Source organism: Prinia subflava, chromosome Z, assembly GCF_021018805.1.
Source record: "Prinia subflava isolate CZ2003 ecotype Zambia chromosome Z, Cam_Psub_1.2, whole genome shotgun sequence".
NCBI classification, from domain to species: domain Eukaryota; kingdom Metazoa; phylum Chordata; class Aves; order Passeriformes; family Cisticolidae; genus Prinia; species Prinia subflava.
Genome location: NC_086283.1, coordinates 24,801,068 through 24,813,029, shown reverse-complemented (window position 1 = coordinate 24,813,029; position 11,962 = coordinate 24,801,068). Strand labels below are relative to the sequence as shown.

Below are 11,962 nucleotides of genomic sequence, written 5' to 3'. Positions count from 1 at the left end.
CCCTTCTTTTCTAATGGAAAGAAAGAAGCGAAAAGGTGAAGAAATCACTGTTGCAACCTTCTTTCTGTAAATGTTGTGACTGAGCACATTCCTGTACTGGAGTTATTCTATTTGGAACATCTGTGTAATATCCAGTGTGTCACTCTGTCCATGTCTTTTGTTAGCAAAGGTGAATTCTTCCTGAAGTTTTGTAAAGATAAGTCAAGATTTGCACTGGCTCATGCAAGAGATCATTTTCAAGAACAGCACTTGGGAAAATATACATTAAAAATTGCTTTCTTCTGCAACTGAGATACTGATTTTTTTTGTCAGCTTCAGAGGTGAATTGGTTCCCTGTGCCTGAATTTGCTTCAGTTGTTCTCGATGATGTGAGGAGAACAGAAGTGAACCCAAAACCGCTCATAGCAAAATCTGTTAGGGAGTTGCTCAACCAGGATATCTTTTGCTCTGAAATTGATGCTGCAGTGGCTTTGATAAGCAATGCAAAAAATGTCCAAATAAAAAAGAACTTTAAAGGCAAGTCCTATTGGATATACACAACCCTCAAATTGTGTGTTATGGTCTCTTAGGCTGCTCAACTTTTCCTCTAGGGCTAAAAGAATGAGAAGCTGGTTGCAGTCTTGGCTGGAAGGTTACCTATGGCTTCATAATTAGTTTTGCATCAAGTTCTGCCCTCAGTTGCATTGCTAAAATTCCTATAACTTCATTAGGGTTGACCGGGTTTAACTAAGGCATTATTTGCCCTAAGATTACCTCCAGACAAAAATTTGCTGAATGTTGGGTGTTCAGTAATTAAAGGTGTTTACAGGAAACAGGACAGGCAGAACGGCAGAAGAACAGCTGTTCCCAAATCAAAGATGTGGCCACATGAAAAAGAGGAGAGTACTGTGAAGAAAATTCAGGGTTAGCATCTTCCAGTGTTATGGGAGCAGGTGAAGCAATTCCAAGCTTTTCAGGAGCCAAAACTATGGCTGGGAGGGCAGCTTGGGGCTGGCCTTTCTCTTGGTAATATTGCTGATCCTAAATGAATCCCCTGGAGAACCCAAGGAGATGTTTGCATGTACCTGTCACATGCACTCCCTAGCCACACTCCCTAAGGGCTTGGCGAGCAGCCTTCCAGTGTCTGAGAGGGGACTACAAGGAAGAATGGAGAGGGGCTCTTCATTGGGAACTGTAGTGACAGGATGGGGGGAAATGGCTTCAAACTGAAAGAGAGTAGATATTGGGAAGAAATTATTTGAGCTTTTGTATTTGGTATTTGAGGGTTGTGAGGCACTGGCACAGAGAAGCTGTGGATGTCTCATTCCTGGAAACGTCCAAGGCCGGGCTGGATGGGGCTTGGAGTAACCCGGTCTAGAGGAAGGTGTCCCTGACCGTGGCAAGGGGGTTGGAACTAAATGGTCTTTAAGGTCCCTTCCAACCCAAACCATTCTGTGATTTTATGACTGTTGCTGCCTCTTTCTGTGCTCCCTGCTGTGCCAGCGGCTCTCCTGATGCACCAAGCTGCTGGAGACAAGACCTGCTGGCAGACCTGCTACCCCTGTGCACCGTGGCTCCTCTATCTCCCTTCTTTTCCTCCCTCCCTCCCTCCTTCTCTCCATCCTTCCCTTCTCTCCGTCCTTCCCTTCCCTCCTTCCTTCCCCCCTCCTTCCTTCCCTCCTCCTCTCCATCTCTCCTTCTCTCCATCCCTCCTTCCTCCTTCTCTCCTTCCATCCCTCCCGACGCGCACACAGGCCACGCCCCCTCCCCGACCACGCCCCTCTCCCCTGGCCCGCCCCGCGCAGGCGCGGTGCGCACCCGCCGTGCCGGTGACGCGAGGCCGGGCGGGGCGGGCCGGGCGCGCGCGGGGAGCGGGGCCGCGCTCGGCACTTCGGGGACGCTCCGGAGCGGGGCCGCGCCGGGGCCGGGCGGCCGCAGCCGCAGGTGAGGGCGAGGCGCGGGGACCCGGCTCGGTTCTGTCCCGCTCGGGGTCCCGGCGGGGCCGGGAGGGCGCCGCGTCCTGCGGGGCCTCTGCGGCCGCGGGGGGAGCGTGGCCGCACTCAGTGAGAGGCGCGGGGGGGCTGCCTCGCACCGGAGGGTCCGAGGCTCTCCCCCTCACCGGGGGCGGCTCGGAGGCCGCGGGGCAGCGCCGCCGGCTGCGGCGGCTCCCTGCGTGCGCGGCGGACCGCGGTGTCCCGGCTGCACTTTGGGGGGCGGCGGGCGGTAACCCCTGTGCCGAGGTCGGCGTGGGGCGGTGCGGGGACCCCGCTGGGGAGCGAGGCAGACGAGGTGCCCCCGTCTGAGCGGGGACCCAGCGAGCGGTGCTCGGTGCGCGGCAGAGCCAAAGTGCGCCGTGCGCGGCGGGGCAGGGACGGGGTCCGGCAGGACGGGGGTCACCGCGGGGAGTGGCCGGGGACACAGCGGGAGCGTCCCGGCCCGGGTCGCGGCTGGCGGCGTGTGCGGACCGGGCTGCGGCGCTTGTGCCACTCGCAAAAAAGTGTCCTTAACTCTCCCTTTCCAGGCTTTGTTGTGCAGCCATTGTAATCGTTCTCTTCCTTCACCCGGCCCGTTCTGCTCGTTCTGCTCGTCAGTGTTTATTGTTGCCGGGTCTTTAAGTAGGCTGGATGAGGTCTGGATGCAGGAGGGAGTTTTGGGGATCAGTTCTGAGATGTAACCATTACAAAGGGGTACGTAGCTGTAGGTTGTAATTAACTTGTCAGTTTCCGCTTCTCACTGTTCGCAGAAAATTTAGGCCAAGCTCTGTTTTTAGTAGGTACTGTTCAGGACTTTTCGCCTCCGTATGAAAAGTGCGATGTTAACTTAAGAACTCTAGGAGTCTTGGCTCGGCTCCTTTGTGTAATTCAGGAGATGAAGGTGCACATCTTTTTCAATTTTGTATGGCAAAGGGTTCTTCAGCTTGGATGTTCTAGGTGTTAATGAATCTGATGCTGTCTTGGACCTGCTGTGAAATCTGCATCAGAAATACTTTCCTTACTCATTTAAATATGCCTCATACATTTGAATAGAATGTCACAGAGGAGTTTTCCTTATTCCTTCCCCAGTGAGCTACACATAGAGATAATGCTAATGAATAACCTTCGGGGCACTCTTCCCACTTCTCTGATTTCATGGTAGAGCTTGTTCTGCAGTCCTGTTTAATACTAGAATATGCTGCAAAGTGTTGATAGTAAAAAAAATTTTTGTAGCAACTTGGATTAAATGCTATCCCGAATGCACTTCTTGTGATCTCTTTGATTCTATGATTTTCAAAATTGTGCTTCTAAACATTTTCCTTCACTTTTAAAGCTCAAAAAATTATAGTGAGGTGCCAGCACAAATTAGCATGCTGCTCTGCTTCAAAGTAGCAAGGCTGCTTCTAGTAAGCCAATGACACTAGGTGTCAAAAATGAATTAAAGCGACTTTGCCCCAGCCAGCTTTTTTTATTATTATTATTACTTTAAAGAATTTCTTCTGCTCTTCTGTAAAAGATTCATTAAACTGAGTGTCATCTGAGGCCATAGTTCAACTGTACCTAATCTTTAGCAGTAACAGTGTCTTGGCGACTTCTGTAATTGATGGTATCATTGACACAACTTCTGGTGATGTATGAAGCAGGTCAGCAAATGTACCCGGCCAGAAGAAAAGGGTTGTGCCCAGATTCCCTGATCTAGTTTGCACTGGAATCCCCCAAAAGACAGCAGAGTGTGTCCATGGAGCGATGATGAGCACTGGGATCGTCTCAGGCAGCTGTGGGGGCAAAGCGGGGAAGGGAGTCCCTGCAGCTGGGGCAGCACGGGATGCTCAGAGGGGAAGTGAGGTGTAGCTGCTGCAAGAAGGGTTCTTCTGCTGGCACATGACCTGTCTAGAGGCACACTGGGATTGGACATACAAAGTAAAGCCTTGCCTTTTCCCCTGACTTCCAGGCCAGGTTGGATGGGCCATTGAGCAACCTAGTCTAGTGGGAGATGTCCCTGCCCATGGGTTGGAACGGGATGATATTTGAGGTCCCTACCTGAAATAAATCCCCTTGTAGCGCGTTCAATATTCCAAGGCTAGCCCCAACCTTAGAGGGCTCTGGAGGAATATTTCATGGACATGACAAAAGATTCCAAAAGAAGCTCTGACCCCCAGCTGTAGTTCAAGACATTTATTCCAGGTGGTGACCAGAGGAGAAAGAGGACAAGTGTGGAAGGAGAGGGTCTTTTCTGAGCTTATCCCAGGGAGGGGTAATTGGACACAGCTAATAGGGTCAGAAAGGGGAGGAAGGGTTAAACTACACGGTTACAGGCTCTAGGGGTCCCTGAGGGGGAAGAAACCATTCCCCAGGGGAATGTAACACCTACCCACCCAATTTGTTCTAAGAATTCTAGTCACAAGTGTGGTTTTTTTCTTTGTTTTGTTTTCCAACAGGCTGAGAAAAATGCTGGAGTTCTTTAAAAAAAAAATCAACAAGCTATCTCCTGTTGAATGTATCTCAGTGTAATACGATACCTGTATGTGTTGCTTTGACAATAGAGGTCAAGCCCAGGTTGTCTGTTCCTAAAGGTATATAACCTCTGTCGTCTGAAATAAGAGATCATTGCAGTTATGTCCAGGGCTGTATGTTCTTGGTGTGGTCCAGCTGTCAGAAAGGGGTAATTAATCAACACTACAAAGAAAGTGTTGGTAGAGATTCCGAAGGAATCTGCAGTGTGTTCTGCTGGGAGTCTTTCTGCTAGCATTACTCTATCACCTCCACAAACACCACAAGCAAAGCTGTCAGGAACGCTCATGTTTTTCATGGTCGTTAGGTTGCTGAAATAGTTGTGATGCCTAGTATATGGTGTGGGTTTTTAAAATTTTCTTTTTCTCTTCCATTACTCTTTTAGGTAATATGTCTGTGCTGGCAAAACTATCTGTGAAACGGCACTATGGCAAAAATTGAACAATTATGAAGTGCTTTAAGAATAGCAGCTTCAGAACATATTCAGTGTGAGGCTGTTTCACTGTATCAATAGTGCAAAACTTTTCTAATGACTCTTAATAGCTTATCAGAGTTGATTTTGACAGCCTGGGGCTGGGTTCACAGGGATGGATGCTTTTATCACAGATCTAGCATAGTGTTTATGGGTGTCAGTGTGAGTGGGAGGTAAAAGCTTAAATAAATGGGGCAACATATGTTCTGCTTTCCTTTCAAGGTTCTCAACTTTCATGTTTTTTTCATTATCACAGCTGTATTGCATTGTCAGAGCACTGACTGGAAACATTTTTATGATTTTCCTTTTAACTATTAGTGTTGCAACAGGTTTATTTAAATTGGGAGATTAGAGCGTTGTGGATAAATTAGAGTACTGCTGTGGAAGAAACTTTTCTCAGTATATTGGGAGCGCCAAGTAAAGTGTCTTGGAAAAGCTACGAAGTAATTAAAAATGTTAGACTGTAGTTTCTGGGAGCAAAGGCATGCTTTCAGCGGGAGTTCAGGAAAATTGAAAAATTTTCTGGTTTTATGTGAATTATTACGAATTTTGATTATGAAATTATTCATTATTATGAAATATTATGAATTATTTTCATAAGACTTTGTGTCTGAGGGCTTTACACAGTAGGAGGTGTTTTGGCGGGAAAGTGTGCCTATGCCACGCAGTGCAGACAGCCGATATCCTCTGTCAGGAGGTTCTGACAAGGGAACCAGGCCATAAGTGCATTGGGGTGGGAGATACAGGGAGCTGGAATCTGTGACTCGGTATTGGTGGCAGAAGTGTTTCAGACGTGGATTTCCTGAATGTATCTTTTGGATTTTGAGGTAGGGAGGGGTCTGTTTAAACCTAGGAGGAGCTTGCAACCTGTGACAAAACTTAAACCTGACTCCTTTAATTGGCTTGTGTCTTTCAGAAGACTAACTAAGAAAATTTGGGTGGTTTTCCATGTTCAGTGTCCTGTAATGAATTTGATGTCTTCGATGCCTGTTCTGAGAAGCTGTTTTCAAGTGAGTTGGCTGTATTACTTTTTGATGAATGCCCCAGCTACTGATTTGTATTATTGATGTTTTTGCTTTAAACTTGCTGTAGGAAATACGTAATTTGATTTCTTTTTGTGGAAACAGTGCTTTGTTAATATGAATGACAATTGTCATGCGATTCCTTGGGGCTTTTGTGTTGTCTTCCTTGTGACTGATGCAGCTGCTTGATGGTGTCTTCTGTAGTTGTGAAATGTGAGATTTGTTTGGCAATGCCAGATATTCTGCTTGGCTTCTTTAATATTTAAATATTAAAGAAATATTTAAAATATGAACAAGCCTATGTACAGGAAAAAGTACAAATTAAAATAGCTTGTGAACAGAAGTTTCTCTTTCAAATAAGTTCTTAGAGCTTTTGCCCTGACTTGCAGACACTTAAATTTTGAGGAAAACTTCAGACCTTTCTCCCTTTCCTTATTAATGAGCATCAATCTTACCAGGTGCCCCACGCCTCCTTGAATTGTCAGATTGCACATTTTGGTCTCCCTTTTCAAGAGCCCTGTCTCTGGAGGGTGCTCAGACAGTGATGTACGTGGAAGGCTACTGACAGAGCAAAACTGCTGCTATTCTCTGTGCAGGTGTGGAAGGGACTAGAGCAGAACTGGTTGTCAGTAGGCAAAGCAGCAGGACTATTTACCTGTGATGGCAGACACTTGCTTTGCCTCCTGCCTCCTGGCATATGGACTTGTTTGTCCTGCCTCTCAGAAGTCTCTTTATTTGCCTGAAGTGGGAGGTGTAAGCTGCTTTAGGACAGAGGTCCTGTCTAAGCTGTTCCACCTTGCAAGAAGAAAAACAATTGGCACAAAGCTTATGGGAATGTGTTGCATGGATCTCATGGTTAAAACTAGGGATGGGGTGATTTGAATGCCTGTCCTTGCTTGGATGACTTAAAAGTATGTGTTCTAACAAATATTGCAGCACTCAGCTACTCATCATGTGAGTCCTCTTATGAATGTTAATTTCCGGCTTGGTAGGGGAGTGGGGGAAGAACTTTGTTCCTTTTTTCTTGGTGAGGAGAATAAACTCATTTTATCAGTCTGTTATTCAGAAATCACAGACCAGGATTTAGTGTCATGACAAGTGAAAACCATGGTGCATGGTAAATGGGCTTAATTCACACCATAACCATCTGGTCAAATGCAAATTGTTATGAGGAAGGTGAGGTGCTATGTAATGAAATAATTCAGCAGAATGAATGTGATTATGATTAAATATTAGAGAGAATCTGATAGGCTAAAAAAAGCAAGGATAAATGTGAATTTCAACCCAGTTAGTTTTCCTGGTTGTTCTTTGGGATCTCCATGTGAGTGGCATGTTCTACTTTAAGTTGAATGTGTTCTACATGCATTTAATTCACTGTTGTGAGAACTCTGAGTCCTTTGAATAACTAACCTTATCTGATAATGCTAATGGAGGTATCCAGCAGTATGTTGTGATGATGATCTGAACACAGCATGTTTTTACTGCACTGACTTTCTTAAGTTGAAGCTCTGGTTCTGTCATATATGATTGCAGTGTGTTTTTTACATTTTAAAATAATTCTGTAAAAAAAAAAGCAAAATATTTCTTTTAAATTTCAAGCTTCTTCATAAACTTGTTAGGGATTGAAAATTCAGCAGAAAAGCAGAAAATTCACAGAGAGCAAAATATAATGCTGGAGGCTTTGGGGACAGTTTGCTGGGCAGGTACTTCATTAAAGTGCCTCTGGGTGGTCCTGCCTTTTGCCCTGATCTCCTGCTGTGGTTCCTTCGCAGAACTAATGCTTGAGTGATTGCAGGATGATTTCCTTCATACCGCTTAGCTCATGGGAAATTTACCCACTCAGTAATGCTTTTATCAGTTTGCTAACTCACCCTGTGGCTACACCTTGCTATTGCTCTTGCAGGTCAGGAATCATGTCAGGAGGTGAGTGGAGGAAAAGCAGCATGGTTTCTCCCAGCAGATTCTGGGGATGAAGCATCAAACTCAGCTCAGCAGGACCAGGGCATTGCTCTCACTTCAAACTTGTCATGTTTCCAGATACCTTTAAAGAACTCTTCCTGGGATAGCTGTTCTCCAATTAGCTTTCCATCTGTGAGGAAGCACAATGATCCATGTAATCCTTAAATTCATGTTTTCAGGTAAATATTTATATTAAAGCAGAAATTCTACACTATATTAAGGAAAGGGGAAAACTTTTTCTCAGGTCTGAAGGATTCAAACCCTGTCCTGTGTCCTGCTGACAGATACCTGGCTCTTGAGGGGAGCCAAGAGGGAGAAATGGGTTGCTCTTCTGCCTTGCCTACTCTTGGCTTCTCAGTGCCTGACTCTCAACCAGTTTCAGTGTTACAAAACACATGGTTCTGGGCAAGTTTATGGCTGCCCACAGATTTTGAATAGAATTGAGGAAGTGAGTAGCACATCCGTTATTTAAAGAAAGCTGTGAGCAGCACTAGAATCCTACAGACGTGGGCATGTGCTATGTATATATATTTCTTTTCTTTTTAGAAGCTGGTTATCCACTATGGTGCCAGAATTGTAGAAGACTTGTAATAATAGTTTATGCCTACCGCCCCGGCCATTATCTTTCTGCTCAATGTTAGTGAGTAACTTTTTAAGTAGTAGCAACTACAAGTTACAAAATGCATGTGAAGTTGTATTGCTGACACTTAACGACTTGTTTTATTGGTACAGTATATTGGAAGATTTTAATAGTACATTTTAAAGATTTTAAGTGTTATCAGTTTTGCTGTCTTTAACATTCAGTTTATAATACTGCAATTTAATGGTTAGAAATTTAATCTGGGCTCTTGTGTTTGCTGTTCTAAGCAAAGCTTGTTTTTATACAGTGGAATTAAAGTGTTTCCACCAGGATGTATGTCCTATGAGACACATACAAACAAAAGACTCTGCAAGTCTACACACTGAAGCTGGAAATTAGGAATTAAACACTTAAACTACAAAGGAAATGAAGAATAAATCTAGATAAGTTGTCAGTATTGAATTTGCCAGGTTGCTTGAGCTGCCTTATGCTGCTCCCTTGGTGGCTCTGCAAATCTGACCAGTCTCTTGTGGTTGCTCTCTTTTGTCATGGGGAAGTAAATGTGCCAGCATTCATTGTCTCTGTTCCTTATTAGGCTTGGGCAGTACCAAACACTGACATCTGTAATAATAAAAAGACTATTGTGAGGAGTTTTGTGATCCAAGGGAGGCTTGGTACCATATTTTACCCCTGAGTCTGAGAATTTTGTCCTTAATGTCCAAACAGAGTTATTTAAAGGATAAAATTAATGAGAGGATCATGTTATTACCTCTCTTGGGGTTGGTAGAAATGTTGTTAACTCATCATTTATCTCAGTGATGTTGGTGGTATCACTTGGTATAAGACAGCCTGGCCCGTATCTTTGCTAATCTTTTTCAGGAATGGTTTAGTACCTTGTATTAATGTAAATTTTGGTATGTGGAGGAGTTTGCTGTGAGGCTCTAAATGAACTATGGTACAACTCCTTTAGCACTTCCCTTTAGCAAGAAGGTAGGGACTCAGATTTTGTGTTCTTACTGCAATTCCTTATCTTTTTTTTTTCATTGTGTTCTAGCTGGTGTGTCTACCTGATGATAAGTAAGAGCCACAGTGATGCACCAAGACCTTGCTATGATAGTGCCTCCCATGTGCAGAGTAAAAAGGCAGTTTCTGTTCCTAAATCTTGCTATGCTGCCGTAGTCTTTCTTCCACTGGTTATTTTTCTAGTGTTTGATGGCAGTGGGTGGGGTTGGGTACAACTGTATCAAGGAATGGCTATTATTGTTGGTGACACCTTAGTAAGGGAGTTGTCTAGCCTGTGGTGGTAACATGTTTCTCTTTTTTGTAGCCTTAAGGCGATGTGGTGAACCTTACCAGGATCTCTTGCCTTCCTCCAAGGGCAGGGGTTTGTGTGAAGTCTTATTGTAGGTGCTCACATGGCTGTCCTGGCTCATGGAGCTCCAAGTTATGTCTTTTCTGAGGGAAAGGACTGAGCATACATATACTGGACTTGTCCTCCTCTTAAAATTGATTTCTGTGGTGATGATGAGTGTGCCAAATGCACTGGCTTCTTTTGAGATGACAGCAGGGATTTCTTGTCTGCTGCTGGCTTTCTCTTGCTGTTGGCTATGATTCCTAGCTTTTAGGAGGAGAAAATATTTCAGTGAGGGAGTTGTAAACCTTACCTCTGGCAGCTTAGACATTTATGTGAGCTCTTCTGCAGAATGTCAACCAAAATAAGCTGGAGTGGTTTAAACAGCCTAAATAATCACTCTTTGTATTGGTTGATCCTGAGTAAATAGGTTAGAAAGTACTTAAGAGCAGCTCAGCTGGAGCCTTATGGCAGAGAGCAAGGACAAGCAGCCAAGGGTGCTGAGCTCTTCCATGGCACAGCTGTTCCTAGAGGAGGCGATCCAAACCTAGGGCAGAGGTTCACTGTGGCTTCTCCCTGCAAATACCCTGTGCTTACAGCTGAAAATAAAAAATCTCATTTCATCATCCTCATGGGGAATAAGTGTATTTCCTGGTTAGGCTGTAATGATCTACTGGAGTGGAGTGAAAGAAGTGATTAAATTTAGACATATTTCATGTAGAAGCAGGGAATGGCAGTGCTGGCATCCTTCTGGTGGTGCTGCCAGGTGCCAGGGCATGTGGTGTGGGGCTGCTGTGCAGCAGTGTCTTGTATTCCCCATGCGTGTACAGAAGAGTCCATGTTATGGTTGTAACCAGTTCCCACTACTAGTTCAGATTGTTTATTCATTAGTAAAAGTAATGGTAGGAGGGAGCTGGGCTGGAAAATGTGAATGTGCAAGGTAAGGGGTTGCATGACAACACTTTACGGTCCTAAACAAGGAGTCAGGAATAAATAATGGCAGTAAAAGAAATGGGAGGAGGAAAAAATGAGTGGGTCAGAGGAGAAAATGCTCTTTGTATTGATTTTATTGTTTCAGTGCCGTCCCAGATGTGTCTAACAAGTCTGACATTGTTCGAGATTTTCATTACTAAGAGCCTTTCACAAGGCCCTGCAGAGTAACGCTCGTGTGTGTCACTGGAGCAGCCTGACACGGCTTTGCTGCCCTGCAGGTTGGGCACAATGTGCTCATAGGGGATAGGGGGGATCTGGATCTTACTCCTGGTTTTGAAGGGAGTAATAAACCACCAGAAACTACTTTCTAATTTCATGTCATTCTGGCCTTCTTCACTGAAACAAACTGTGAAAGAGGCTTCCTGGTGAATTGTGTATGTCATTCCTGACACAATGGTATTTTAGTTCTGGAACTTGAGTCATTCTGATTGCTGCCACCCATAGCTGTGCATATGTAAAAGCAAAATAATTTGACACATTTTAAGGAGGTGTATAGAAAGCTTCATGAAATAAAGACTGCCATAGCCCCTCATCTTCAGTTAAACCCTTTGTTGTGGTCAAGAAGTTTAAATGTCCCATGTACTTCTGGTCCACTATTATTGGTTAACCTGCACTTTGCTATGTGGTGTTGTTAGTGTTGTTTTATTGTTTTAACTGGATGAAGAATTTGATTGGCAAGGGCTTGTAATTGAAAAAAATACTGTTCATTCATTGAATTATAGAAGTGGTGCTAACACTGGTGCTAACAGTGTGAGAATATGGATTGCCAAGTGCAATGTTTTAGTTATTTTCTTTTCTGGGAGGAAATGCAGAGGAAATGAAAGCCAGCAGCATTATTGCCAGCATTTCTTCACTCTTCTTTATGTTAAAATGAATTTTAAAAAATTAATGCCAATGCAAGTAACAGTACTGCTGATTGCTCCTTGTGTTTTGGGGTAACTGCCTGCTCTTTCCTTTTGAATCAGTTGTGCTATATTTTCAGCATTAAAAAGAAATGCCGTGTCTCCTCCTAAATCCCTCTATCCCATTGTTTGTGGCTGTAAGATGACTTTTCGCTGTAACTTTGTGCTATTTGAGCTCTGCTGTGACTGGTGCTCCCTATGCAAGCCCAGCCAGAGCTTT

At 44.4% G+C, this 11,962-nt stretch overlaps 1 protein-coding gene across 6 annotated transcripts in view; it reads left to right on the top strand.

Annotated features, from left to right (window-relative positions):
* The first annotated feature begins 1,802 nt into the window (after positions 1-1,802).
* KLHL13 (kelch like family member 13) overlaps positions 1,803-11,962 on the top strand; it is an 81,931-nt gene continuing 71,771 nt past the window's right edge. For 2 of the 6 annotated variants that reach the window (XM_063422232.1, XM_063422228.1), the window contains exons 1-2: positions 4,391-4,525; positions 5,852-5,945. Coding sequence is in view for 2 of the 6 variants with exons in the window: in XM_063422228.1 (XP_063278298.1) it covers positions 5,901-5,945 (45 nt within the window). In the remaining 4 variants the exon portion in view is untranslated. Of the gene's footprint in view, positions 1,924-4,390; positions 4,526-5,851; positions 5,946-11,962 lie in introns of those variants that run through there. The other 4 variants (XM_063422227.1, XM_063422230.1, XM_063422233.1 and 1 more) reach the window with 4 other exon arrangements.